The sequence below is a fragment of the Podarcis cretensis genome (genome assembly GCF_951804945.1).
Source record: "Podarcis cretensis genome assembly, chromosome: 5".
Lineage (NCBI taxonomy): Eukaryota > Metazoa > Chordata > Lepidosauria > Squamata > Lacertidae > Podarcis > Podarcis cretensis.
Window position 1 is genome coordinate 37,342,364 of NC_137174.1, and position 27,921 is coordinate 37,370,284.

At 43.6% G+C, this 27,921-nt stretch overlaps 1 protein-coding gene and 2 long non-coding RNA genes across 4 annotated transcripts in view; 2 read left to right on the plus strand and 1 right to left on the minus strand.

Moving 5' to 3' along the window:
* Positions 1-26,981, minus strand: LOC307216343. Of its 2 annotated transcripts, XR_013839044.1 has the most exons (4): positions 26,865-26,981; positions 26,191-26,272; positions 3,719-3,908; positions 1-1,514 (listed from the first exon to the last, which is right to left on the minus strand). It is a non-coding gene; the product is annotated as an uncharacterized lncRNA (long non-coding RNA). The 2 variants fall into 2 exon arrangements; XR_013839043.1 differs by lacking the exon at positions 3,719-3,908.
* On the plus strand, positions 1,923-7,486 carry LOC307216342. The gene is made up of 3 exons (XR_013839042.1): positions 1,923-2,696; positions 4,916-4,989; positions 6,706-7,486. It is a non-coding gene; the product is annotated as an uncharacterized lncRNA (long non-coding RNA).
* The window catches only part of HECTD2 (HECT domain E3 ubiquitin protein ligase 2), a 38,636-nt gene continuing 37,600 nt past the window's right edge, over positions 26,886-27,921 (plus strand). Inside the window, exon 1 of the mRNA XM_079976268.1 lies at positions 26,886-27,915. Within this exon, the coding sequence (XP_079832394.1) occupies positions 27,670-27,915 (246 nt within the window). The 5' untranslated portion in view covers positions 26,886-27,669. The remainder of the gene's footprint in view (positions 27,916-27,921) is intronic.

Genomic DNA, 27,921 nt, shown 5'->3' on the forward strand with positions numbered 1-27,921 from the left:
TACAAAATGGATCAATAATAAGTTGAAGCCAGTGCCCTGTGAAAAAAAAACATATCAAATCATATCATTCTTTCCCCAAGACCTGATGATGCTGTTGAAGACCTACTTACCAGGACAGTTTTGTTCTTTCTGCCCTGCTTGCCTCTCTTTGCCATCCTATGGGAACAAGCCCTGTCCCTCATCTCAGCAAGCCACCCTTTGTGCCTGGTATGGGTCAGGGCAGGGGGGTGGCAATGAAGAAATTTTCCTGTTTTCGTCCAAGGGTCAATTGCCAGCAGTGGGCGGAGCAATGAACATAAATTATACCTTTATATACTGTAAGTTAGCTTCTCTATACCCTCAAACATCCCTCTCTAGCTTCCACCCAGGAAAGCAAGAGGCATGAGCAGAGTTCAAGGACCAGGGGTCCCAACTTGAATACTAATAATTTTAAAAAATATTTTAAAAATTTACCGTATATCCTGCCCATTTGACTGGGTTGCCCCAGCTACTCTGGGCAGCCTTCAACACACACAAAAGCATAAAGTAACATCAAACATTAAAAACTTCCTGAAAAATAATAATTGGGGGAGTGCCACGTAAGCCCCACCCCGCATAGTCAATCACATGACATGGTGCACACATACCATTTGAATGGCAATGCCCGTCAACTTTGTGGGGGAGGCAGCCACCTCAAATATTTTATTGGGGAGGCTGAAGGGACCTTGACCCCCTAGGAGTTGACTCCCATATCAAGGACACATTTCAGCCAGCCAAAAAAGCTCAAGGGTGTTAAGCAGGACAAATGAGGGGTGTGACCTGGGGAGAGTTATGAGGACCACGACAAGAGAGGTTTGGAGGGCCACATCCAGCCCTTGGAGCCTGAGGTTCCCCACTACTGGATAGGGGCAGTGGGAAAGATGGTACATTTTGTGCCTGGTATGGTCGGATGGTGGTGTCTGGTACACAAACAGCCTGGCCGTACCGCAGCTCACCCCCTCCTCCTAGCCAGGTGGCAAAGGGCCAGGTGACTATAGGGGGCCCTGCCTGGAGTGGAGCAGAGTAGTAACCTCTCAGTCTGCACCTGAGCTGTACATTCTCGCTAATCCCAGGGATGACACAAAAGTGCCCTTTGTAATGTTCATGGCCTCATCTTACTAATGTAACATATCCCTGTCTGCCAATATTGTAAACTTTCAACAAGGAGACATTGACAATTCTATCTGCATAAGTGCTAATCCACTTCAGTGCCATTCATTTTTAGGAAACAGCCGGTGGGGGTGGGAAAGGAGGAAATAATAAAGTGGTGATTTTGTTGCTGGTGTCAATTGCTTCTTTCAACCAGCCTGCAATGATAAACATGCTTCATAATTTAAGTGACAGTCAAATGCCAGCTAAAGTCATTCTGCCTCTTATTTTTAAATATTCTTTTGCATTTTTGCTTGTGATTTGATTTCTTCTGTTTGATATGGAAGTAAAATGTGTGGCATCTAAAAGATGCAGGCAAATGCTTTGAAGAGTCTCTGCTGTGACATCTAAGTAAAGAAAAGAGAATTTGCAATGCAAATTAACTGGCTTTTGCTATGCTTGGAAATAATCTATATACAATGCTGCATCTTTGCATCAGCCCTGCAACTTTCTAAAGGGCTAAAGGCAGCTTCTCTCCTGAGGTGCCTATTATCATTTTTTTAAAATACCATGAAGTTTCTAACGACACATACAGCATCACATCTAGTTTTTGACCCTTAAGCTGCAGAGCATAACCTTATGTGTGTTGAACCAAAATTAAAACCAGAAAAGTAACTCAAAAGTGACTCAAGCTTATCAGTACATCACTTTATGGTTCACTTTAAACTGAGCCAACCTGTTGAAAAGTCCAGCCCAATGTATCTTTAGTCACAAATGCAAGTTTCACCTTTCCCTTTCTCTCATAGGCTTCTGTGACAGCAAAACCATACAGATTTAATCCATTCAAAAGCATACGAGCAATGAATTTGAAATCTACTTTCATCGGGCGATAGCCTCAGTTTGAATTGTTTCCAGTCTCTAGATATTTGAGCTTCCTTGTTTAAAAAACATGTGAGGAGTTCTATTCTTAGCGACACTTGCCTGTTCCAAAGATGTCAACAATGGTCTAATGACTTCCTGGGCAGGCCACACATCCCAGGCCAAGACCAATTACTGGAACATACCCTCCAACATTTCTCCGTTGAAAATAAGGACGTCCCATTTCATAGTGATAATTTTACTATTTATACCCCACACATCCCACTGGGTTGCCCCAGCCACTCTGGGCAGCTTCTAGCATATATAGAAACATAATAAAACATTTTAAAACTTCCCTATACAGGGAGGGGTTAGATAACTCCATACCCTCCAACATTTCTCCAATGCAAATAGGAAGATCCCACCATACCATCCAACATTTCTCCAATGAAAATAGAGACATCCTAAGCAAAAGTGGGACATTCCAGGATCAAATCAGAAACTGGGATGGCTCCTCTAAGTCAGGGACCTCCCTGGAAAATAGGGAGAGTTGGAGGATCTGCTGGAAGGAGGAGCGGCATTGTTTGGCTTGAGCGTGATGCAGCTCAGGCAGGCAGCTTGCCAACATCTGTAGCCTAAACAGAGCAGAGCAAGGAAGTTGCAAGCAGCGAACAGAGAAGGCAACAGAGGAGCATTCTGCTCATGGCTCCGGAAGCAAAACAAAACTGCAAGTATGTCACATTTCCAAAAGTTTTTGGGTCTCATCTATCTATCTTGGGAGACAATTGAAGAATGTGCCTTCAGGGGTGAAGTCAAACCACTGAAGAGTTACAGTGCCTGTTGTGGCTGTAGAGACTGATATGGGAGAGACATGTTTTGTTTGCTTTCCAAAAATAATAAAATAAAATAAAATATTGGGATAAATTTGGCCATTTAACAAAAAATCTTGTCACAAGTAGAGATTTGCTTCAGTATATCCGATCCTTACAAAAGTTGCTGAATGGTTTTAGGATTAAGTGTTGATTTATGACCTTTCCCCAGAAAAACGACTCTCCCTGCCCAAATAAATCCTACTGATAGTTGTATCATAAAATGTTATTCATCCCCTTTCCACTGCTTTTTGCCTGCCTCTGAAATACATTGAAATGCCTACTGTGAAACTTGTAAATGCATCAAGAAACAAAGCAGCAGGTCTAAAATAAGAAATCTCATAAATTATTGTGGAGCTGGTTCAGCTCCCTCCAGCTAAATCAACGATTGCACTTTAGCTGTACTTGGCTCTTGGTGAAAGAAAATAAGCATTCAACATCTCCATATGAGGTCACACATCCCATGGATCAAAATGCAACTTTAACTGGACTGGTCCATAAGCTATAACACCCCTCCTCTGTTATAGTATGAGATTCCTGTATGTACCTAGGGAACTCTATCACTAGATCTCAGCCAATGGCTTTTTACTCAGGGAGTGTTCACACTAATGCCACCTCCACATCCAGTGCTAGTTTTTGAAACTACAGTCACATGTTAGCCACAATCCATATTCATCCTGTATTGCTGTCTGATGCATTCCCCCCCCCCAACCAACTTCAGTCTGACCAGAAAACTGGATGTGGATAAGCAGTAATGTGGACATAACTAACAGCCACCATACTTGGGCAAATGAGAACACACGCACAGATAACAGCTTCATGAAGAGTTTGTGGCGGGGAAGGGGAACCAAAACATCATGCGCATTGGGTGGAAACTTCCTCACCTTCTTTCTGATGTGAACAAACTGTGAATGCAGTTTGAAAGGCTAATGTGTATATATCCTAATAATCTCTGGAGCAGATTTCAGATTTCATGGGGGAGTCGGCAATGGGGCAAAAGGAATCCCCACAAACTGCCACCTTCCTCGTTTTCCTGATGGATGTTGAACATCACCCCAAGATTCCATAAATATCCTGAAATGTAATTATTAAATGAAAAATAGAAAAGACTGACAGGGTCTACTGGCTTGACATGATATAAGCTTGCTCTGGAGCATCTGTTGCATCACGCTCAGAGAAAGGATCCTGTGGCTGATTAACCCATGTTTCTACTTCCCCTGGCAATGAATTGATTGTTTCCTTAGTACAGGAATGTCCAACAGGTCAATCGTGATCTACTGGTAGATCCCTGTGAGGTTTTGGTAGATATCTGGCTCCCTTTCCTTGTTGTTGCTGTTTAGTCGTTTAGTCATGTCCGACTCTTCATGACCCCATGGACCAGAGCACGCCAGGCACTCATGGATCACCGCCTTGCCGTTGCGAAGGGGCTTGAATAACTCAGAGGAGCTATGAACTATGCCAAGCAGGGCACCCAGGTCATAGTGGAGAGTTTTGACCAAACGTGATCCACCTGGAGCAGGAACCGGCAAGCCGCTCTAGTATCCCTGCCAAGATAACTCCCTTTCCTTAACATTGCTAAAACTGACTCTTGCCCTGCCCTCTTGCCCCACCCTCCATTGTTGTATGATCTCTGGAAGACAGAGCTTTCTCTGTGCTGCTGTTTTGATCCATAGCAATCTTTTTGTGAGTGACTTTACCCTTTTTCCCCATGCCTTTAACCCCCCCCAAAAAAAATCACCCCAAAAGCTTATTTTTAACCCCTAAAAAACTGGGGTTCTACTCCTCCCTAAAAAAAGCTCAGAAACTTTGAGCTGAACCCCCCCCCAAAAAAAAACAGGGGTAGATCACTGCCAGTTTATAATTCTGAAAGTAGATCGCAGTCTCTTGAGAGATGGCCACCCCTGCCTTAGTATAATGACTGCTTCAATTCTCCACTGGGAAAATGCAAAGCATTACATCAGAGGATTTTGGGAATATTATTTCTTATGTGGTGGTTCTTGCTGCAGCAGAAGCCATATAAGAAAACAGTTATGTGTAGCTTGGAATGACTAATTATTCAAAGGCGATCTTGTTCTTTATAGGTGGAAAGCTGATCCAGCTACTGCGCCACGTTGATGGAGGTTCTCCCCATGATCTGAATTATTTCATAGAGAAGGTATTCAGACTATGTTACCAGTAGAGAACTCAGCCTTATTAGGCTGAGACAGGCTTCTCAGAGAGGCTACATTTTTCCACATTCCAAGAAAGATTGTGGATAATCCTTAAGCGGCCAAAAATTACCTTTTATGCAAAGCTAAGCTATAAAATACACATTTTTTCTTTTAAAATAATAATCCAAATGACATAACCTATTAAGAGAAATGTATCACAACATTGCACAGATGTCAGAGTGGCGACTGTGAGATTTTTGCCTTGCTCTGGCATGTGTGACACAACATGCTTCTTTAAACCATCTGGTTGTAGCTTTCTAAAATTATCCCATGGCCTGGTGCAGTGTTAACTGAGATAAACTGCTGAGTGGTGTGCCAGCGTTGGCCCATGTTTCCTTACAGTACTATGTGTGAGCAGAAGTGTGGTGAATGTTGACATTTACCAGTAATTCTGAATAATTTCAGAGGTCAGTGTCAGAACTCTATGGAAGACTATAGTGCATGCATGGGGATCTTTTGGCCCTCCAGATGTTCCTGAACTACAACTCCCATCAGGGGTGGTGGGAACTGTAGTTCAACAACATCTAGAGGGTGTGAAGTTTCCTATATATATTTGCTCGAGTGAAGATCGAGGCTGACTAAGTAGCTACAATAAATGTCCAAAAATTATTCACATTTCCCTCATTGACTGCGAATTGGCATTTACTGTGCCATGAACAACAACAACAACAACAACAACAACAACAACAACAACAACAATAATAATAATAATAATTTATTATTTATACCCCACCCATCTGGCTGAGTTTCTCCAGCCATTCTGGGCGGCTCCCAATCAAGTGTTAAAAACAATACAGCAAGTAAATACCAAAACTGAGCTTCATGACACAAACATGTCTGATATTTTCTGCTGGATTTTCTATCAATTTAAGAATTGCCAGTGAAATGTTTGGCAGTAAAAGTCACCGAATTCTGGATATTTACTGTAACTCACAAGCATGATCAGACATGGCAACCTGATGCAGCTGAAATAGAAAGCTTTAAAGAAAGGTTCAGACTGCATGGGTAGGCAAACTAAGGCCCGGGGCCGGATCCAGCCCAATCACCTTCTAAATCCAGCCCGTGGATGGTCCAGGAATCAGTGTGTTTTTACATGAGTAGAATGAGTCCTTTTATTTAAAATGCATCTCTGGGTTATTTGTGGGGCATAGGAATCTGTTCATTCCCTCCTCCCCAAAATATAGTCTGGACCCCCACAAGGTCTGAGGGACAGTGGACCGGCCCCCTGCTGAAAAAGTTTGCTTACCCCTGGTTCAGAGTAATGACAGTGAGATGAGAAAGGGGAAGGCCACACTTCAGTAGCAGGGCACATCCTTCACAGGCCCTCGTTCAATTCCTGACATTTCCAAAGAAGGCTGAGAAAGAACTCTGCCTGACACTTTCTAACTACTCCACACAGAGCTACTTCCTTTGTTACCTTAATGTTCCATACTTAGAAGGCCATTATCTCACCAGGAAGCTAGCCTGGCTATTATAGGAATTGAATCCCTACTGGATCCAGGGATTAGAAGGGAGCTCATACACACAGCCTACCTCCCCGCAAGTCATAACAATACTTTTCATGGTAATAAATAGAGACCATTGGAGTGCATGGGTAAGCTCAGTACAACTTTCTTCAGAGACTAATAATCAAACCTCATAGCTTTGTATTTTGTTCCTAGAAAAACAAGCTGCACAGGGCAGAATGGTACTGAATGGTATGGAGCCCCTATCACTGGATTAATATTGGGCATTTGCACCAACTGTACAGTATACTTGACTACCTAGAAGGCCTCGCCCATCCCTCCTAGAAGACTCATAGATCAATATTCTAATTGCATGGTATACAGCTCTTCGAAGAAGAGCATAAAACAGCAAATAGACCTCTATTCATTTTCCTGTGTTTTCATTTTTAGCACATGCATTTCTGGGCAGCTCTGACTAATAATAGCTTACATTTCTTTAGGGTTCTATTTCCTCCACAACACTTATTGCTTCTTTTGAATCTTCCATAAGCAGATATTTCCAAGAATGCATACACATACAAAACCCTCCCAAAGCTGCTGCAACTTTTAAGCTTATTTTCCATATATTTATAGCTTTTACTTTAGAAAGTCCCTTCCCTTAAAGAACATTCCATAATTTCTTCTTCACTAAGCTTTTTACCAAACTGCAAAAAGTCACACCCATCATCACTTCCTCCAGTAGATGCCAAAGAGAAAACACAATCTCTTTTTTCCTCTCTCTTATTCTGACTTAACTGTTTCTTTGTGCTCTTCCAACTCATTTAAGACTTTCCATGTGCACCGTTATTCCTTTCAGAAAGCACAGGTCTGGCTTTCAAGTTCTGACTTTTGCCCTACTAGGAGGGAGTTTCTTTTAATTTGAAAGCGTTGTTAAAATCTTGCTACCATTTCCACGAAGATCATGGCCACTGGTCCCATCACCTCCTGGCAAATAGAAGGGGAACAAATGGGGGCAGTGAGAGATTTTACTTTCTTGGGCTCCATGATCACTGCAGATGGTGACAGCAGTCACAAAATTAAAAGATGCCTGCTCCTTGGGAGAAAGACGATGGCAAACCTAGACAGCATCTTAAAAAGCAGAGACATTGCCTTGCCAACAAAGGTCCATATAGTTAAAGCTATGGTTTTCCCAGTAGTGATGTATGGAAGTGAGAGCTGGACCATAAAGAAGGCTGATCGCCGAAGAATTGATGCTTTTGAATTATGGTGCAGGAGGAGACTCTTGAGAGTCCCATGGACTGCAAGAAGATCAAACCTATCCATTCTTAAGAAATCAGCCCTGAGTGCTCACTGGAAGGACAGATCCTGAAGCTGAGGCTCCAGTACTTGGCCACCTCATGAGAAGAGAAGACTCCCTGGAAAAGACCCTGATGTTGAGAAAGATGGAGGGCACAAGGAGAAGGGGACGACAGCGGATGAGATGGTTGGATAGTGTTCTCAAAGCTACCAGCATGAGTTTGACCAAACTGCAGGAGGCAGTGGAAGACAGGAGTGCCTGGCGTGCTCTGGTCCATGGGGTCACAAAGAGTCGGACACAACTGAACGACTAAACAACAACAACAACAGCATTTCCACATTATAACATAAGCCCATGAGCTCAGTGGTGCCATCAGGGTAGGGTAAGTCCAAGGTCTAGTAGGCATGTGTGGAGCAAGGCAATTCTTCAAGTAAACTGGTTCCAAGCTGTTAAGGGCGTTATATATTAATAGGAAACCTTAAATTTGGCTTGGTAACAAATTGGCAGCTAGCTCAGACCTTTGAGCAGAGGTGTAATATGCTGATAGGATCTCACTCCAGTCAGTAATCATCAGGGCCAGTCCAATACATTTTGGTGGCTGAGGCAGACCCCAAAATGATGCTCCCCTCCCTGCCAGGGAATATGGGGTAAGGGAAGATCTAAATCAGGAACAAGGGGCAGGGGGAGAGACTGACATCAGGATCTACTGCTCTGGAGAATCCTGCCGCCGGAAGCAGTCGCCTCACCTTGTCTCAAGGGTGGGCCGGCCTTGGCAATCATCCTGCAGCATTCTGCACTAACTGCAGTTTCCAGACCAGCCACAAGAAATGCCCCATATAGATTGCATTGCAGTAATCCAACCCTGAAGTTACCAGTGCCTGGATTACTGTGGTCTAGCTAGGCTGGCCCAGGAATGGTTGCAGTTGTTGCAACAGCTGAAGCTGATAAAAATTGCATTTGTGTAATTAATATCACATCTAGTTTGGCTCTCGGGCCATTAAGAAGAAGGTTTCTGTAGAGAATCAAGAAAAGGACAGAATCCTGAAAAGAACTTTATAGACCCAGACTGTGGACCCTGCTCAGCTGGTATGATTCAGAACCACACTCTCAGCATCTGTTGTGGTGATGGTGAATAAGACCAGAAAGCTAGCAACTTCCTCTTCTTGGCAGCACAGAAATAGGGATGGGGAGAGAAATTCAGTTCTATCTGCATTTAAAGGTGAGGCAAACCAATACACAAACTAATTCACAATTCCCAAACCAATACCAAACATTTGCAAAAATGTGTTTTTTAGGCAAAACTGCACTTAGACACATGTATATTGGGAGCAATTTGCACTAAAATGCTGAATAAATTACAAACTGGTGTGGAAAACTGAACTTAATATTGGGGAAAATGAGAAACTGAGAGCAATCGGAAGTGACAGAGTCACCCACTGGTATCAGCAACTGAGGGTAGGTGAAGAAGGGAGTGTGTTCATTCTTCAGCACTGAGGATCAAGCTGGAAATATCATAAACTGGTGAGCTATGCTATGTATTCTGAGCTAAAAAGAAAGAAATTAAAATTCATCAACATGATAACCCAAGTTTTGTGCCAAGAAAAAGCAAAGAACCTGTAAAGACTCTTCAAATTAGCATGTTTTTTCCCATGTGTGTTGCATCTTCTACCATTTTGCATAATGTATTCTGTATAATGTATTTATAAAGAACTGGGAAGTACAAGAGGCTATGCAGCACAGTGAAGAGGCACCCTTGATCCCTAGAAATCTTGTTCAGCCCTCTCAGTGGCTTCACTAGACAGTGTTCATAATGCAGGCCTGCCCAAGCCAGCCTGTCTCTTTAAGATTGCCAAGGCTCTCTAGCCCGCCATCACTTACAAGCAGAGAACTTGTGTATCCTTTCAATAGACTAAATACAAAAATGGGTTCCATCGATCAGGGAAGGGGAAAATATACCATCTCCCAGCTGGGGGATTCTCCAGCTGATATGACTGGTGATCCTGTTGAAGCCCTAGACGACCTCTGGGACAACCAAATGGCTCGGGCTGTTGACACAATCACCCCTGAGACCCTCTTCCATTTTGTGGAGCTTGCTTGCCTCCCCTTTGGCCTCTTGTCTTTTGAAGTCTTACTAAAACTATTAAAACTGGTTGCTAGGGTCCTTGTGTGCATTTCTGCCAGACTCAAAGGGTTATTTCCCCCTTCGCAAGCTTAGTCTTCCTGATGCAGGTCCATATAACTGGGATTTGTCAGAGAAAAGCAAGCTACTTTGGGTTCTGGTGAGAGACAAGTAAGCTCAGTGCTCTCTGTACTTCCCCTCATAAATATTTGCCTTGCACCCCCAGGTTTCACTTCTGCATGGGGTTAGAGGGAACATAAGGGAAGTGTAGGGGCTGTCTACCAGAGAGTCCCTTGCTTGACTGGCCTACCCAGACTCACAGTCATGGCAGGAGTGAAGCAAGAGTTCCCCTTACATTATAGTGCCCACATTCTTAAGTTTAAATGACACTTTTGAATCTGTAAGGACTAGAAACGTCTAAATAAATACAGAATTCTTAGGAAGATGACTTTTGCGAACAATGCCGAATTCTGTGGCTACCAAACAACAACAACCCATACAGAACAGGCGGAACAGCAGGGAATTCTTCCTAGAGGTGGTGTCCTGAGCACATCCAGCCCAAGTGGCTGGTAGTTTTCTTTATTGACAAAGCATGAACTTGCAGGAGCTCCCAAGGTGCACTAAACACACACAAACATGTTCCTGGCGGCTAGGTAGCTCTTACACAGAAGTTGTCGCTGTGCTTGCCTCTTCAGCCCGCCCCCCCCCCCCCTGGTCCTGGGGGACAGTGGGGTGGTGGTCGAGGGGATTCTGCCAGCCCCTTCTCTTCAAGCACTGTCTCTCGCTCAGCTCCTGGCACATCCTGTCCTTCCTCCAGCTTCGGCTTCTGTCCTACGTTCCGTACCTCCTTCCCCGTCTCCGACTGCTCAGATCCATTCTCCAGCTCTGGCTCCTGCCTCGTGGGAGGCACAAAACCCAATAAAGTGCTACTCCATTCCCTTAGATCAACCTCTGGCTCCAATCAGGAGTGGAGGAAGCCACTTGGGTGCCTGGGGCAGCCTGCCAAGGGGTGCCAGGGACGGGGCCTCTGGAGTCTGCCTGCCTCCTCCCACTCAGCTGCCCTACAGCTGGGGGGGAGGCAGCGGGTAGACTGTTTGGGCAGGACAGAGAGATGCATGGCTCGGGTGCACTGCAGGCCTCGCAGTGAGTGCCACCTGGCATTTAGTCTCTCTCCCCCCCCCCCCCGCGGTGACACCCAGGATGGCCCGCACCTACCGCATTCCCCTTCCTCTGCCCCTGGCTCCAATTCCTCTTCCACTCACTCCTCAGAGCCCTGCCAGTCCCTGACAGGTGGAAATACAATGAGAGCTCAAATCTTCATGCCTGTGGTTGATTCCAGAAAACCAGTTTAATGAGTATTCATTCTGATTTGTTTGCAGGGAGGTTAGATGACATTGTGTCAAAGTGCATTTTCCCATCACTTTCCGTGTTACAAAGAGTGCTATCTATGGGGGAAGAGAGGTTATTTTAAACAAGCAGATTTAATTGTGTGGCCTGAATTTGCTGGGATGTGATTGAATCCCATTCCCAAATAGTGACAGTCTGGAAATGCCCTAGGTGCCATTAAAAGAAGAAAGAGCAGGGAGATAACATTTTCATCATTGTCTTTAATGGTTTAAATTGAAATGGAAATTCAAAGTGCTGGTTTTGACCTATAAAGCTCAGGACCCCAATACCTCTCCCCATATGAACCAATCTGGAGCCTGCAGTCATCATATGAGCAGTGGCATCACAACGGGAGGCAGGGTGGTGGTGTGCCCCGGGTTCCATGTCTACGGGGGTGACAAAAAGTGACCCCACGGGGGCTCGTGGTGGCGCAAGCAGCCATCGCGCCACTGCAGCCACGAGCAGAGGATCCCAGCACCGGCGGCAAACTGTTAAGTACTGTGCAGGTGCAGCGTCGCACGCATGCGCTGTACGTAGTGACGCTGCACATGCGCTGTATACTGGTTTGCCGCCGGCACCACTCCAGCGCTGTACAGATGGTGCTGGGATCCCTCTGTCGTCACTACAGCCACGGAGGATCCTCTGTTCGCAGCTGCAGCCACAAGCAGAGGATCCCGACACGCTGGAGCGGCGCCAGTGGCTATACAGCACATGTGTGGCGTCATTACGTACGGTGCATGCGTCGTACGTAGCAACGCCACACATGCGCCTTACGTAACAACACTCGCCCCAGGTATCACAATGCCTTCCTTCACCCCTGCATATGAGGCCCTTCTCTGTGTAACCCTTCTATGGGAGATCTGTAGGGTGGCAACAGAAGAATGTGCCTTTTCAGTGGTGGCTCCCCGCTTGTGGAATGCTTTCCCCAGGAAGCCTCACTAGTGCCATCATTACATATCTTTAGGCTCCAGCGAAAAACATTTCTTTTCCACCAGGCCTTTGGCTTTTAATTACCTGTGGCCTCCTACAGTAGGCGGGATCTTCTAGTCCTGCCTTTAAAAATATAAATGAGTTTTAGGTTTCCCCCGCCCTGTTTTGTTTTCTGCTGGTTCTAATGTATGTGTTATTTATTGATTGTTTTAAGTTGCTCCAAGTTACTTTTTTAAGGGGGCACTAATAAGTTTACTAAATAAATAAGAATGATAAATAATTGCTACATGTAATTTTAGTAAAGAAACATTAGGCAGCAATAGCAAGGGCAACATTAGCTATACAGTGTATTGACTGTATGTTCATCCTGTCAGTCACAAGAGATGGCTGAAGTTCTGTCAGTGCTTTCTGTTCCAAGCAGAAGAGATGGCATTCTCCAGTGTTTATCTGCTGAATGCTTCAAATTGCAAAGAACTGAAACTCGATCGCAAAGTTGTCAGCACTCAGGCAAATGACTTCATGAGCATTTTTAAAAATAACGGTGTGCAAGGGCATCAGATGAGTGTGCACTGCAGCCTTTTGAGGGAAAGTGGTTTTGAGATGACTGAGATGCTCAGCCCTGGAAATTACCGTGGCTCCTGAACTTGCACAGTAGGAGCTAATAATAAACACTCAGCACTCGCCCTTTCACTGGCACGAGGGCTAGCTGGTGTTCACTGTTGCTTCCCTTATTGAGACGGCTGACCTCTACAAATTCATCAGTTTGCCCTCTAGGTTGGATGAGTGAAGAAAGAGAAAGACAGTACAAGTACAAGCCACAACTGGTTTTACTCTTGTCCGATATGTGTGCAACTGTGCACATTTGCATTGCCACAACCCGGAAGTGGCCAAAAAATGGGGCAGGGTAGGAGGTTTATACACGCTCTGCCAACATGACCTCTGTGCAAAACAGCTGTTGCCTGTACACCAAAAGTAAAGACAATGGTTGCCTCCAGAAGACATGACTACTGTGCAATCAGCCTAGATTCTACACATACAATCTACATGGGGGGATCAGACAGTGTAATCAATTGGTTGTTACCCCACTCTTTCCTCTTGGGTTGCCTCTCAAATTTCAAACAGCAAAACCTCAATTAAAAAAAAAAAAGATTTGTGTGCAAGAGCCCTGTGGTGTAACTTTTTGTGTTGGTGTGGGGATGATCTGTGACATCATGGGGGTTGTGCTTTAATACCACACTTCTGCTACCAAAATGTCAGCGGTGCTTCCTGGCACAATCATGAAACCCCTGGTCTGCTTTACAGCAACCAGTGGCAGACCTAGATTTTGGGGGTCCTGAAGCTTGAACTGTTATGGGGGCCCCTTCACAACCAGCAGTAAGGTTTGGGTAATCACTGTTATCGTATTCAATGCTATGTTTAAAACTTACACAACATTACACTGATTATCTAAACCAGAGGTGGTTAACTTGTGACCTTCCAGATGTTGTTGGCCTCCAATTCCTATCAGCTGCAGCCATTATGGTGAATAGTTAGGGACGATGGGAGCTGCCACAGTTTAGCTACCCCTGATCGAAACTCAAAGCTTGATGCAAACTAAGGAAAACTATTAAGGCTGCAGCCATAGTGGAGGGGAAAGTCAGTCTATTGCAGGAGGCCTTCAAAGCTCAGGGGCGTTCTCATCATGTGGCCCAGGGTTGCATGTCCCAAAGGTGAGACAGAATATAAATAGCCTGGAAACCCCAAAAATGCTTTTGGCATACCCCAAAGCAATGCTGAATGGAATTTTGGCCATTTGATTTTGTGCCGTTTATCTGTTGAGTCTTTCTCACTCATTGTTGTTGGGGGTGGGGGTGGGTGGGAATCCTGCATGTTAGCAAAGAAGAACTTCAAAGAGCATTTCCAGATTGCTGGTGTATTTTGCAAATGTAAGTCATGATGACACCCCTAAGCAACATTATGATCCTGATCAAGATTGGGTTACCATTACCAGCACTATGCATTGGGCCAACACCTCCTGATGAAGAAAAATGGAGTTTTCTCTCACCCACCACCCTGAAAATTGCTGGCATGGAGGGGTGGAGTCATCCAAATCAGGAAATAGCAGGGCAAAAAAGGTTGAAGTTCCCTTGTGACTCATGCAAAGGGGGTCTCAGTCTGGATCAGCTTTTGTGTTGGGGAGAAGCTATTTTGCGCTGATATTTTGCCGAGTTTGGCCCAAAGTTCCTTCAAATCTTATTTAAAGAGGTACTTGGCTGCTGGTTGGCTGAACAAAATACTCTGCCTAACTCTAACCCTTTGCTGGTAGTTGGAGGTAATCGGTTGTTGTTTTCTCAAGAGCTGTTAATGAATGGAGATGTGTTTCTGAACAGGCAATATACCTGCAGAGCTATGTCTGTGTGAAGAGCTCTGCCTGCTTTGTTTCAGCTGGAGCTGGCTAAAACTGAGGCATCTCTGGGGTGCAGCTGTTGCTTTTGGGAGTCAAATGCAGGTTAAGTGGTTGCACCATCGGCCTTTAGGAGTCTTTCTCCCAGAGTGCTCTGCTTGTATATTTGTATGTGTATTATTATTAGTTAAATTTGTATACTGTCCTATACTCCTAGATCTCAGAGCTGTTCACAACATAAAATCACAATATAAAAAACACAAAATAAGAACAAAAACAAACCAATAACCCTTTCCCCCTTCCACAACACATTCAAAAGGGCATTTAATGTCAATCAGCCAAAGGCCGGGTTAAAGAGGAACATTTTTGCCTGGTGCCTAAAGGTGTATCAGCTGAAATGTGTCAGCTGAACCTCCCTGGGAAGATAATTCCACAAGTAGGGAGTCACTGCAAAGGAAAAAGCCTGTTCTCGTGTTGCCATCCTGCAGACTTCTCATGGAGAAGGCACGTGAAGAAGAGCCTCAGAGTCTGGGTAGGTCCATATGCAGAGAGACAGTCCTTGAAGTATTGCGGTCCTGAGCAAATATTACGAAGACACTGCAAGTCTGCAGAGCTCTCACAGTCAAAGAAACAAATCCTTTGTCATGTTTCCACTGGACTTCCCACTGCTATGGGAAGCAGGGAGCAATTTAATGGCATTTTCATTGCAAGCAGATTGAAGCTCTTTGTTGTTAAAAAGAACCTTTTGGTTAAAGGAAATTTGCTTCCTAAGCCTTGCTGATGGAAGAATAAATGAGCCTTTCATTTGCTAACACTTTCAGTGCATTTTCGCTGATGCATCACAGATCATGAATTCTTTGTCCGTCCACAAGTTGGCCAAATGCCAAGCTTATGCAAACAGTTGTAGCAGCAACTTCAATCTGCAATTTGCCATCTGAGTGACACAGACTTATTTTAGTCTCTTCAAACCCATCTTTCCTTATGAGCTCATATCTGTGGCTCCTGACAGATCTGAAAGTGGCCATCTGCCAGCAGCACAACTATGCTAGGAAAAATGATGTATTTTAAAGTCAAAGTGGCAAAAAAACCCTCCTGAAATTCCATGTGCAGCCATAGAAAAACAAAATCTTCTGGAGGAGCTGGCCAAGGTGAAAAATTGAAACCAATGTTACAGAACAGGTGTATTCTGTGCCCACCTTAATTCAGAATCTAAGACTTCAGCCAAATTATTTTTGTTTTTTTAAGATGATAAATGCAGACAGAGTTTGCTATTCATGTATTGTTTTGAGATTTTATACAAGTATTTTTCCTCTTTTGAGTCATCAAGGAAGCATGGCCTATAGATGTAGACTCTTCTGCTGCTGAATCATGGGCATAGCCAGGATTTGGTGGGGGGCAGGCCACTTGTGGAGGGGTAGAACCTCAGTTTGCTATGTATTTTAATGTATTTTTACTTCCCCCCTCTTGGCTATGCCCATGTGCTGATTCAATTAACTTGGATGGATTTAAGAGGATTGGATGAATTCATGGAGGATAAGGCTATGGCTACTGGCAGCAATGGCTATGCTTTGCCTCCTCACTTGGAGCATCTAAAGTTGCAAGCCTATGTGCACTTAATAATATCTTACCAAGAAACTGACTGTATGATTTCAGTAGAAAATGCTTATAGTTGTGTGCTAAGAGAGTCAAACCAGAAGGTGTTAGCAGTTTTTTGGGGTTTTTTGGCAAAAGATTCAAAGATGGTCAAAGTTAGGTTGAATCAAAAGGAAAAAACGGTCCTCCTCATTCTAGCTCTTACTTCAAGTGATCTCGGCTCTTTTACAGTTTATAGAGCAGAAACCCTATACCACTAAGGCTGTAATCGTACATGCTTACCTAGGAGTAGAGTTTGGAGGAGAAATTCAGTTCAATTAATGCACAAATGCAAACACAGGCATCTTTTGAAATTCACACTTCTCCAAATTTTGCAATGCAGTTCTCCAGCCAAATAATGTATACATAAATGCATATACTAGGCTAAAGTGTGTGTGTAAATGCATATGTTAGAGAAAATAACACATAGAAAAGCATTATACTGGGCGGTGTACATTATGCAAAATTGCATAAAACTGTGTATATTGGAAGAAATTTGCTAGTGAATGAGTTTATTTTCTAAAAACGCAGTGATGTGAAAATACAGACAACTGAAGATTCAAAAAATGAGAAGCCAAGAGAACCCAAAGTTGACAGGTTTGTCCATCCCTACCTGGGTGTGAACTCAATTGAACTCTACAAGGATTACTTCTGAGTAGGTATGCATGGAATGTGGTTAATAAACCATTTAAGAATAAATGGATAAATATTATCATGATGCTACTCACTTTAAAACTTTAGGACAGCCACTATCTAACACAGCATCTAAGACAAAGATGAGTGTGTTTCATTCTGTGAGTTTTTTTTTTGGTCAAAACTGGTTTTTTTACAAAGAAGAAGACACATTCCAGTGAAGCCTTTTGCAGTATTCTCTGTACTGCAAGACACAGTTGCTTAGTAAAACCTGCCAATTTAATTATGAAAATTCAGGGCTGCTTATTCGGTGATGATATTGCCTGTTTGTATAATACAGTACTATTAATCTCATTCTTTTCAAGTAATAGAAAGATTATAACCTTTAGAAAGCACAGGCTTTTCAAAGTGCATGCAGGACCTCTTACCTACTTAAGACTCCATCTAGTGTTGCTTTAAAATAATTCACAGAAAGGATGAAGGAAAGGAAGGTTGAAAGCACTAGTGAGCTGGAGTATTACAGCTATTCACTGGCTCTCTCTGACGTAGGGAGAAACTTTCCATCAACACAACTGCTGTATATTATATTAAATATCCATAGCAACACTTTAAAATAGAACTCTATAAAACTGCACCTTTATCCATTTCACATTATAGAGATCACATATTTTGCCTTCAATGCATCCATGTGCAATATGATGTATCTTTGTCAAATTACAATGGAAGCAGCAGATAGTGGAGGAAGTATTTATCAAAAGAGATGTTCCCATTCAAAGACAATACAGTAGTAGCTGTTGTTATAGTATAATCCATATGCTGTGGAGGGGGCACTTGAGGAGTGCAAGATGCAGGGCAAAATGTTCTAGAAGAAAGGTGATCTTGTGGCTGTTGGAATCAGAGACACTTATGTCAAATAAGCTGAGGTTTAGCACTACTTGAAGTCATCCAAATTTCTAAACTAATCATGGAAGAGCCAAAGAAGCAAGGACTGAGATGCTACTCTTCCCTTGCTCCTGACTGAGCTGTGGGAGGGCATCTAAGATGCCTTCTTCTGGTTACTGACTAGTTTTCTCTGGGAGACCTAAAGCAAGTTTAGAAGGAAACCGATTTTTCTTTTAAATCACAAACACAATCATGGTATAATGGAATTATAAGGCTACAATATCCAAAAGGTTATTGGATACACCTCCCTCACATCCTTAGTCCCAGTTCTCTTCCTCTAGTTCAAAGAAACATGGACATGAAGGACACCAGGGGGTTAGCAGACTTAGCGGCATCTGACCCTGTGCTCTCCCTAGATAACGAGGGAGAGAGCTTGGACTGACTCAGGAGTTAACTCACATGCCACATGACACTTTATTACAGTGATCCATTAAATCCCGAGGGTAAAGCAAAGCTCATCAGATAAATTTTTACTCAAGTGCAGGCCTACTTGCGTCATACAAAATTTATTTATTTAGATACCAACATTCAAGGCTACACAGACTACAAGACTACACAATGTCTTTCACATCATTGGGTGGGTGGGACAATATGAAATCACCATTGCACAGTAAAACCAGTACCAGAAGCCAAGGGAAGGCTGCACAGTGCAGGTGAAACAGCATAACAATCTGACACTCTAAACACTGTGTGCACACCATGGAGATCTACCTGGCACCTCACTGCTCTCCTTCTCAGGTAAGTAGCACCACTCCAGGCTGTCCCACCATGCCAACAACTACTGCACAGCTGGAATCCTATTAGGGAGAATGCCCTCTTGTGTGTTGACATATATTGCACCCTAGGCAAATCCAGCACCAATAAGAGGGTGTGTCACAAACTCTGGGCAGGTTACCTGTCAGAACATGTAAACTATCAAATTTCTAGGTCCTAAGCTATGTAGGGCTTTATATGAATAAATGAATGAATGTTTATGATTACGGAAAACAGCTAACATACTAGGCTTTATATGTTAATATAAGCACCTTGACCTTAGCCTGGTAGTGTATAGCTGGCAATTGCAGCTCCTTCGGTGCCAATGTTACGTATTTTTTGCCCCACTGAGCAGCCTTGCTGCTGCATTCTGCACCAGCTGAAGCTTCCAAACCAAACCTAACAGCATCTCCACAGAGTGTGTGGCAATAATCCAGCTACAGAAACTTAAAGTTTGGTTATTAATGCTAATATTTAATCTATTCTTTCCTTAAAATTATCTGTGGAAGAGTGATAATGCAAAAGTTGTCCCCATGAAAATAAACCAGACATAATTAATAAAATAGCTGAAGCATACATCAAGTATTACAATAGAAATATAACTTTATATGGCAATAATGTAACATACAGTACCTATGACTCATTTCTAACTATAGATCAATTTACAGTACAGGAGGGGAGGCAGGCAATTTGAACCAAGCAAGCATTGACATGTTTTCCTAGCCTTTAAAAATGTTAATCTAAGATTTCAGTGCTTGTTCATCTTCTGTGGCAACCAGCACCCTGACTTTAGGCACTGCATGGGGTAACACTGCTAATTCCCATGCACCCAACACAGGGTATTTTTAGGCATGCATTAAAGCCCTCTAGCTGGGAATCAAAACCACAACATCGTATCTCACTCCAGAGGTATCATTTCTAACCACTGCCATTCAGATGGCACTTAAGTCATGCATCCTTAGTTATATTTGCCAAATGCTAGGCCTTGAGACTTTGCCCTTGAAGGTTAGCATGATAGGTTCAACAGTAACAAGGTCTAAATGTGCATTTGTTTCTTTTCCTCAGTATATAGCAGCTCCTTTGTTGGTTTCAACAGATAGGTAAAATGATATAAATTATTTAACTAGCACATGAAGAGTTGTGTGAAAGAACTTGCAGGTTCTTATATCAATCTAAGTGGTATAAATGTCATCTTTCCTTTCTTTGAACATTTCTCTAAATAACAAATGGATGGTTCTTCTTTGGCTTTAATCACAGTCTTGTACCAAGAACTGCCTGCTCTATTGTTTCAAACTCCAAAGGGATCCACAGATTTAATGCTGCTGCTGACCATAGGGTCTCAACCTCCAATTTCAATTATTAACTTCTAGAGTTCTTGATGTTTAGGAGTTCAAGAATATCTGATACACACTAAGACCACAATCCTCAACACACTTACTAGGAAGTAACCAGCAGTGCTTCATATTTGTATAGCACTTTCAAATGTTCAAAGCACTTCCCAGACATTATATAGGGCTCATCCACACTTACCTTTTGCCCCACGCTTTCTCAACACAGGTATGTGCTTTAAAGCGCCATGTTTTCTTTTCTCTCTCCCCCTCCATGGTGCCATCCCTATGAAAACACATTCTTTAATGCTGAATTGGAAGAAATGGCAATTCAGGTTTTCTGCAAATTGCCATTTGCTCTGATTCAGTAGCAAAGAGCAGGCTTTCGCAGGAAAAGTGCCAGCGCAAAAAAAGAAAAAAAGGAAAAAAAGGCCTCAGACAGGATGCTTTAAAGCACAGAACTGTTCCTAGAAATGCTGTGGAAAAGGAAGTCTAGATTAGCCCCTAATTATGAACCTCACAACTCTTCTGTAAAGTAAGCCAGCACATTTTCTCTGAGGTAAGCTGAGCTGAAAGAGGTAGGCTTGCCTAAGAATACCTTGCAGCAGACAGGAGATTCAAATTAGGGACTCCCTGATTCATACTTCAGTCACTTAGCCCCCTTATACTACCAGGGAGGTTTATCTGGTGCCAAGTTGAACATCTTTTTGCAGGGGCAGACTTTGGTCTTTCAAATTTCAGCAGCAGCCTGCGTGAGGCCAAAATTCAACTCATCTTATTTTCTATTCTGCTCAATTCACTGTCATTTGTTGCAACACCCCATGGCAGCCCCTAGGCTCAGCGCCCAGTGTGGTGGAACTGGTTGAGCTACCCTAAATCCGCCTCTGCTTTTTGGCTCCGGTGGAAGACCTTTTTATTTTCCCAGGCCTGTGTGTGTGTGTGTGTGTGTGTGTGTGTGTGTGTGTGTATTTTAATGGTTTGTCTTCTCTGATATTTAGCTGTTCCTGGTGCACTGATTTCCTGTTGTATTATATTGAATTTTGTATAAACAGCTGTTGTTGTTTGTAAAATGTTTAAAACTTTCTGTAAATTGCTTTACAGAGAAACATTGATAAAGCAGTTGGTGGCATGCCCATCCCAAAACTTTTGCAGGCATAAACAGTATTGAAAGTGGGATCATATATAACTGCTCTGATACTATCATGAGCACTTGAAGGTGTCTGGTTACCATTTTGTAGAAGAGTTTCAAGAGCATACTGGAACTTCAGGTTTGTGCTAAACATTTGAAAAAGAATCAGACTTTTTGCTGTTGGAAAGTGATAGGGAAACGCATTGAAAAATGTGGGACAAAGAAATTATTATAAGATGTATAAACAAACACATTGCAATTGATTAATGTAAGGTGAATGTTCATAGTCATAAAGTTGCCAAGCAAACAAATAAAAATGAATGCTCAAGTAAAGACCAGATAGAATTAATGTAAACTTTGTGAAAACAAATCAAGATGAATCCTCAATGAACAGGTCATCTGAAGAAGACCTTGGAAGAGGGGAGCATATAATAATTCTGCAGGCCAGGATATACAAATGGTGGCCACGTCAACAAGCTGATCTGGGATGGGAGAGGAGGGCAGGGAGGAAAACATCAACAGTGTTAGTTTTGAAGGTGTTAATAAGCTGATCTGGGATGGGAGAGGAGGGCAGGGAGGAAAACATCAACAATGTTAGTTTTGAAGGTGTCTGCTTTTCAGCTCATAGTACTGACCCCAATTTTTACTTGTACTCAACAAGTTTAGTTGTTTTACATAACTAATTTTCATAATTAATAAGAAAATAAGTAATGTACAAGGAAAAGGTCTTCCAAAGGGCATGCATGAGATAGAGAACATTTTTTCTAGTTATTCCAGACACCTGTTGTGAGAGGCAAATCCATGCCAGGCTTCCCGTATATTGACAAGGAAGAAAAAGAAGGTTAGGCCCCCCTGATGAAGCTTGATTTGTGAAAACTGTTGTCAAATAATACTCTTCCTGGAACTGATTCAAAGCATGTCCAAATACTCTGTATAACATGTGCTTGAAACATTAGGACATGAGCTCAGATACCTTGCATAGCTAAACCCTGACATAATGGGGACTTATGCTAGCTGGGGGGGGGGTGCATATGTGTATATTGTATACAAGTACAGCCGTACCTTGGTTTTCAAACAGCTTATTTCTCGAATGTTTTGGCTCCCGAATGCCGCAAACCCGGAAGTGAGTGTTCCGGTTTGTGAACTATTTTTGGAAGCCAAACATCCGACAGGGCTTTCACGGCTTCCAATTGGCTGTAGGAGCTTCCTGCACCCAATCAGAAGCCATGCTTTGGTTTTTGAACGTTTTGGAAGTCGAACAGCCTTTCGGAACAGATTCCATTCGACTTCCAAGGTAGCTATTACAGGTAATAAGTCTTCCTTGGGAAAACTGATGTCTTGTCCAAACAAAAGACACAAGCTTTGGTGAAAGAAATGCAAGCAGCTAATAAGAGATGCAAACAAATAATTCAAGGAGCACAAGGCTGAAAACCTAAAGACCAACACAAGACATTCTTTAAATGCATTAGATGCCAAATATCAGGTATGGGGAAATGAGACACAGGTATTGAGAGTGAGGAACAGAGGGAAGCATGTGACAGTGAGGGAGTAAGAGACAGAGGAAGGTGTAGGTAAAGTATTTTTCCCATTTCCCTTCTCTCCCTTCCTCCACCAAGCCTTCCCCAACTTCAATTTTTGCTGTCCCTGCTCATCTCCTAAATTTAAAAGATAGTTACATACCAGCGATAAGTATTAGTTCCCTAGGAAGATAGTTTTCACTATTGTGATATTATGTTTATTCCCATCCCACCATTCTTGACTGACTGACTGACTGATTGAGGACAATAGCTGTCAGAAAGTGAAATATGGCATTTTGATCTTCATTTGTAATGCCTTTGTATACTTAGTGTTGTTGCATAAATAAACCACTTGATTCTTGAGAAAAACTATCAGGAGAGAGAAGAAAGATTTGATGCTCTATTTATAGAACAAAACTGGGATGACAGATTGGATTCCAGCATTCAGCTTAATCTGTAAAATTTTAACAACCAGGATAAAATAATGTTCAGACTGAGAGCAACATAATTGCATTTGACATACACAATACAAAACAGTTCAACTACGCTACTAGATGCTGGCAAGATCTAAGTGTTCCATTTCACAAGACTAAACATCAGCCACCTAAAATGTTATTACACAGACAACCTCTAAACTCTGTATGAATAGAAATGGCATGATCACTTAACAGGTGACTTTGAAAGAAATTGAAAGAATCACTTACTAATTTTGGATTATAATCTTAAATTACAAAGCGTACCATCCTAGACATGCTTATTGAGAGAGTAAGCACAATTGACGTGTACTTCCATGTAAACGTACACTGGGTTGCTGTTAAAGCATGATTCTCAAAAGTTCTTCTTAGGCTGTAATCCCAAACACACTTACGACTAAGGAACATGCCCTGTTGATTTACTTTGAAATAAAAAAAGTCTCTGATTACACTACTCAACACTTCTAGATGCACATGAAAAAACAATGAAATTCCTATCACCAATAGAAAATTTTGGAGTTTCTGTAATGTAGAATCAAGCAGCCAGTCTATGACTGCCCCTTGATGGCAAGAATGGGAAGAGGAGTAGCAGTCCTTTACTTAAACTGCCATTCATATACCGGTACTTGCATTTCTGTGGAATAACACTGTTTTTAAAATATGCAAGTATAATCTATCCCTATACATAATTATTTAAGAAAATGCTAAAGTTAATTAGCTGACAAGATCCACCTGTTTTATACATGTAAGTAATTTGGATGCTGATGTTCTTGTTGTAGAACATAAACCAACACAAATACCTGAGGCTAATATAATCCAGATTCTTTTTTTAAAAAAAATAGCCATTTTGCTGATCTAGATTCCGCCCACCCCACCCTGAAAACAGATTGTACAAATGTTGATTCCCTCACTCTTTCTCTGGGCTGCTGCAGTTTTATCTTCCTGACTGCTGGTTCCCCAACCCCAACCCCAACTGATACCCAAGTCTAGCTGATATCCATTAGAAAGTTTTGAATGGACTCAAATTTGAAACTGCTGTTCATCTAACAAAAGTATAGAAAATGTCTCTAGGATCTGTCTCCATACCAGAGATTACAATGAAAAGTGGTGATTCTAGGGATTATTATTTTTTTAGGAAACTGGGTGGTGAGGTGAAGTGGGGGGTGGGGGTTGGAGAATCCTGGAAATAAATTAGTCTGGTTAGCTCAATGTCTCTTCTGGACAAATTCGTGGAAAGTGTATTAAAGATCAAATTATCAGGAATATAGGATAAGTCCTGCTGAATGAGCATCAACATGACTTCAGCAGCACCAAGTCTTGTATCACTAATCCTTTAGAGTTATTTGAGAGTGTCAACAAACACATGAAAAGGAGTAATCAGGTATACATTGTGTACTTGAGACTTTAAACTAGGAGTGGGGGACCTGCGGCTTGTGTGCCAATATTTAACACACCAGGCCATTTTCTCCAAACCATGCCCATCAAATAACATCACTGATGATGTCAGCTGATGGAAGGAGAGGGTTTAATTCTGCATTGGTTGTACCACCCCATTCCCAGGAGGGAACAGGATCTGGCAGCCTAGGCAGCAGAATTTAATCTCTGCTAACCACCTGATGAGTGGAGATTACAGTCCTTTGCACTCTCCTTTAAGTGAGCAGGATGGTGGCAGGGAAGTGTGAGACCAACATTGCTGCCACCCAAGGCTTGTGAAACCCTTCACATGTTTGCCCCCTCCCTTTTTAAGATTGGAGCACAAGGGATTTTGACTGGTGTGTGGTCACATCCTTCTGTCAAATTTGGCACATGAGGCAGATAAGTGGAGCCAAAAAGGTTCTGCATCCCTGCTTTAAACCAACCAATTTATCTGTGCCATAATTTTAGATTTGTAATGCTAGTATTTTATAAGGTTCTTATGATATTGACCTAAGTTATCTTAATTTCTGTAATGCTTGATTAAGTTCTATTAAGTAAAGGAAATGCATTTACTATCTGCCTGGAGACTTGTCCTTGAACACTACATTTACAGTGTGGTGACAGTAAGGGGGACTAACTCTCCCTCTTTAATGTGGCAGTTGTAGAGGGAGCTGAGATAAAAAACTTAGTGTCTGCTACATAGAAATCAGGCTTAGATTTTTTTCCTCAGAGCACATCTGGATTTTGAGCAAGTACTGTGGACACCATCCCCTCTGGTAATTTCTCTCCTCCCTCCAGCCAGATCAGTTCTTCATCCTAAGAGACATAGATAAATCACCCATGCACCCATTTCACTTATCCAAGGGATCAGCGTAAATGTCAAATCCAAAAGAGCAGTGTCTCTAAAAGCTCACAAAACAAATATCACTCTTCCAACTTTCTCCTTCAGCACTATGTACTTTTTGGGGGGTGGGGGGGAGAAGGTAACCATCCATACACCCTCATGACCAAGGCAGCCAGTGAGGGAGGCAAGGGATTAAGACACTGTGGACACCAGGGGTCACAATGGCACTATTATGATGGCCCTTGTATTAATTAGAGTAGGAATGGCAGATTTCAAGCCCAGGGGCTGGATGCCACTCTCAAGGTCTTGGGACTTTCTCCAGGCCATATTCTCTTCTCAGCTGCACCTCACCAGCCCAGCTAGAATATGTCCTTGAACTCTGATAATGCTTCTTATTTGCCGGGGTAGGAGATAGAGCTGCTGTTAGCATGTTTATAGAAACTAAGCTAAAATTCATATTTATTGCTCTGCCCACTCTGGCCTTGCTAAGCTCTGGTGTTTGGCCTCCAGAAGGTTGCTTAGACTGAAATACAGGCTGAAGAGGGTTCCCCCCCTAAGTTACTGTTGTTGGCATCCGTCTGTCTGCAGAGACAGTGGTGTGCACCTCCGGGGCTGAAGCCATACTGCCGTGTTAGTTACGGGAAGAATAGTACCTCTGGTGAGTGACACTTCCTGCTTCTTCTGCAGTAGTTTGTCCACCTTTGGTCCCCACCCCACCCAAGTTTTAAATCATAAAAACCACCCGACTCCTATCCCACTGATATTCTGTTCTAGAATGACACAATCAGTGCCATTCCATGCATGTTCACAGGAGCATTCATTTGGCCTTACTCCCTAGTAAGCTTATTTAGAACTTAGGGATATAGGTGCAAATACATGTAATAGCACCGCAGCACTGTTTTAAAGCCATGAAACTCACCAGATGACATTGGGCCAGTCCGTATACCTCAGCCTCAAAGGGTTGTTGTGAGGATAAAACTGGGAAAGAACGATAAATGCTCCTGGATAAAAATGTAAAAAAAAAACCCAGTAAATTAAAAAAAAAAACAGAACCCACTACGTTGGGGACAGAATCTATGAAGAGAAAAATAACACAGGGACTTTTTACCCTTTCCTGTCACCTATTATTTCTCTCAGTTCCTACAATTTTGGTCCCACAACTTCTACTCTCTGAAATGTGAAAGGGATGGGGATTTCTTTCACCAAAGTATTATTTACTAATATTTTCCAAAAAGGAAAAAAAAAGCTTACAACACTTTATTTTTAGACATTTCTATATAACCATAAATAAATCAGTTAGGGGCGCCACAGAACAGTCTATTTACGGTTCTTATTCACCATCATAATTAGAGGAACATTAAAAAAAAAAAGTTTCATGTCCTGGGGGACCATTCTGGGGGGGGGGGGTGGGTTCAAAACGTCCTGCCGGTAACCCAACCAGCATTTAGAGAATCCCTCTAAGTCTGCGTAGAGCGCGCGGCAGGCAGTTCCCTTAAGCGGGTGAAGGAATGACGGCGGAGAGTGGGCACTGCTGCTTCCCTTGACGCTACGGAGTTTTCGCAGCCGCGCGGCCAACCCCTCCCTCCCACTCACCCAGCGCGGCGTTTTCCTATATAATAACATGCCGCCCACTAAAACAACATGGCGGCCTCGCTCTCTGGCCCCGGGCTGTAGGCGGCGCAGCGGCTCTGCGGGGTTTTGTGGCGAAGAAGCCCTGGCGGGGGGGGGAATCTCCGCCTGTGCCGCCTCACAACGCCCGTCTGCTGCTCCTCCCTCGCCAACTGAAGGGAAGTGTGTGGGGGGGGGAGAGAAAGAAACCGACGAGCGGGGGTGTCCGCGCCTCAGGCTGCCGCCACGTCTCGCGGGCCCCCGCTCCTTTTCCCTTTTTCTTTTTTGTTTCTTCCGCGCCGGCTCCTCCAACCGCCGCCTCTGCTGATTCCGGGGGCGGCCTAGAGAGGTCGCCGTTGCTCTGAGAGCGGCTGGCACAGCAGCCGAGTGAGGGGAGACCGAGCCGAGAGAGGGAGCCGGCGGCTTGTGGGCGGGAGCAGGGTGGCGGCGGCGGCGGCGGCGCGAAAAAGGGACGAGGGGCGTCGTGTGAAGAAGAAGCTCCGCTTGCGGTCAGCCAGCAAATTCCTCCTGAGGCGGTGATACGGGGGGAAGCTGAGGGGGCAGACTGGGGAGAGAGCCATAGCTTTGAGGCGGGCGAGGAGCGGGGCGTCTTCGTCGTGGATGTGCCTCTGAGGTAAAAGAGGTTGCCTGAGGTAAAAATAAAAAAAAGCCGGCGAGGAGGAGGGGACAGACGGAGGCGATCAGGACACATGGCGGCAGCGGCAGTAGCAGCCCCGGGGCTGGTTTGACAGAGAGGAGCGCTGCTGCTGCTGCCTGCGAGGGAGAGAGGATGTCGCTGCAGCCTTCAGAAGCCAACTCGGAGCTCCTCTCGCCCGCCGCCGGCGACAAGCGGCTGTTGCTGGGCTGCAGCGCGGAGGAGGGAGAGAGAGCGGATTCCCCGGCGGAGGCGGCGGGATCAGAGCAGGACGAGAGGGCGGCGGCGCTGGCGGCTGCGGAGGAGGAGGAGGAGGAGGGAGGAGGAGGAGGAGAGAAGAAACTGCCTCCGCAGCTGACGGAGCCCAGGGCAGCTTCTGGGGTATGT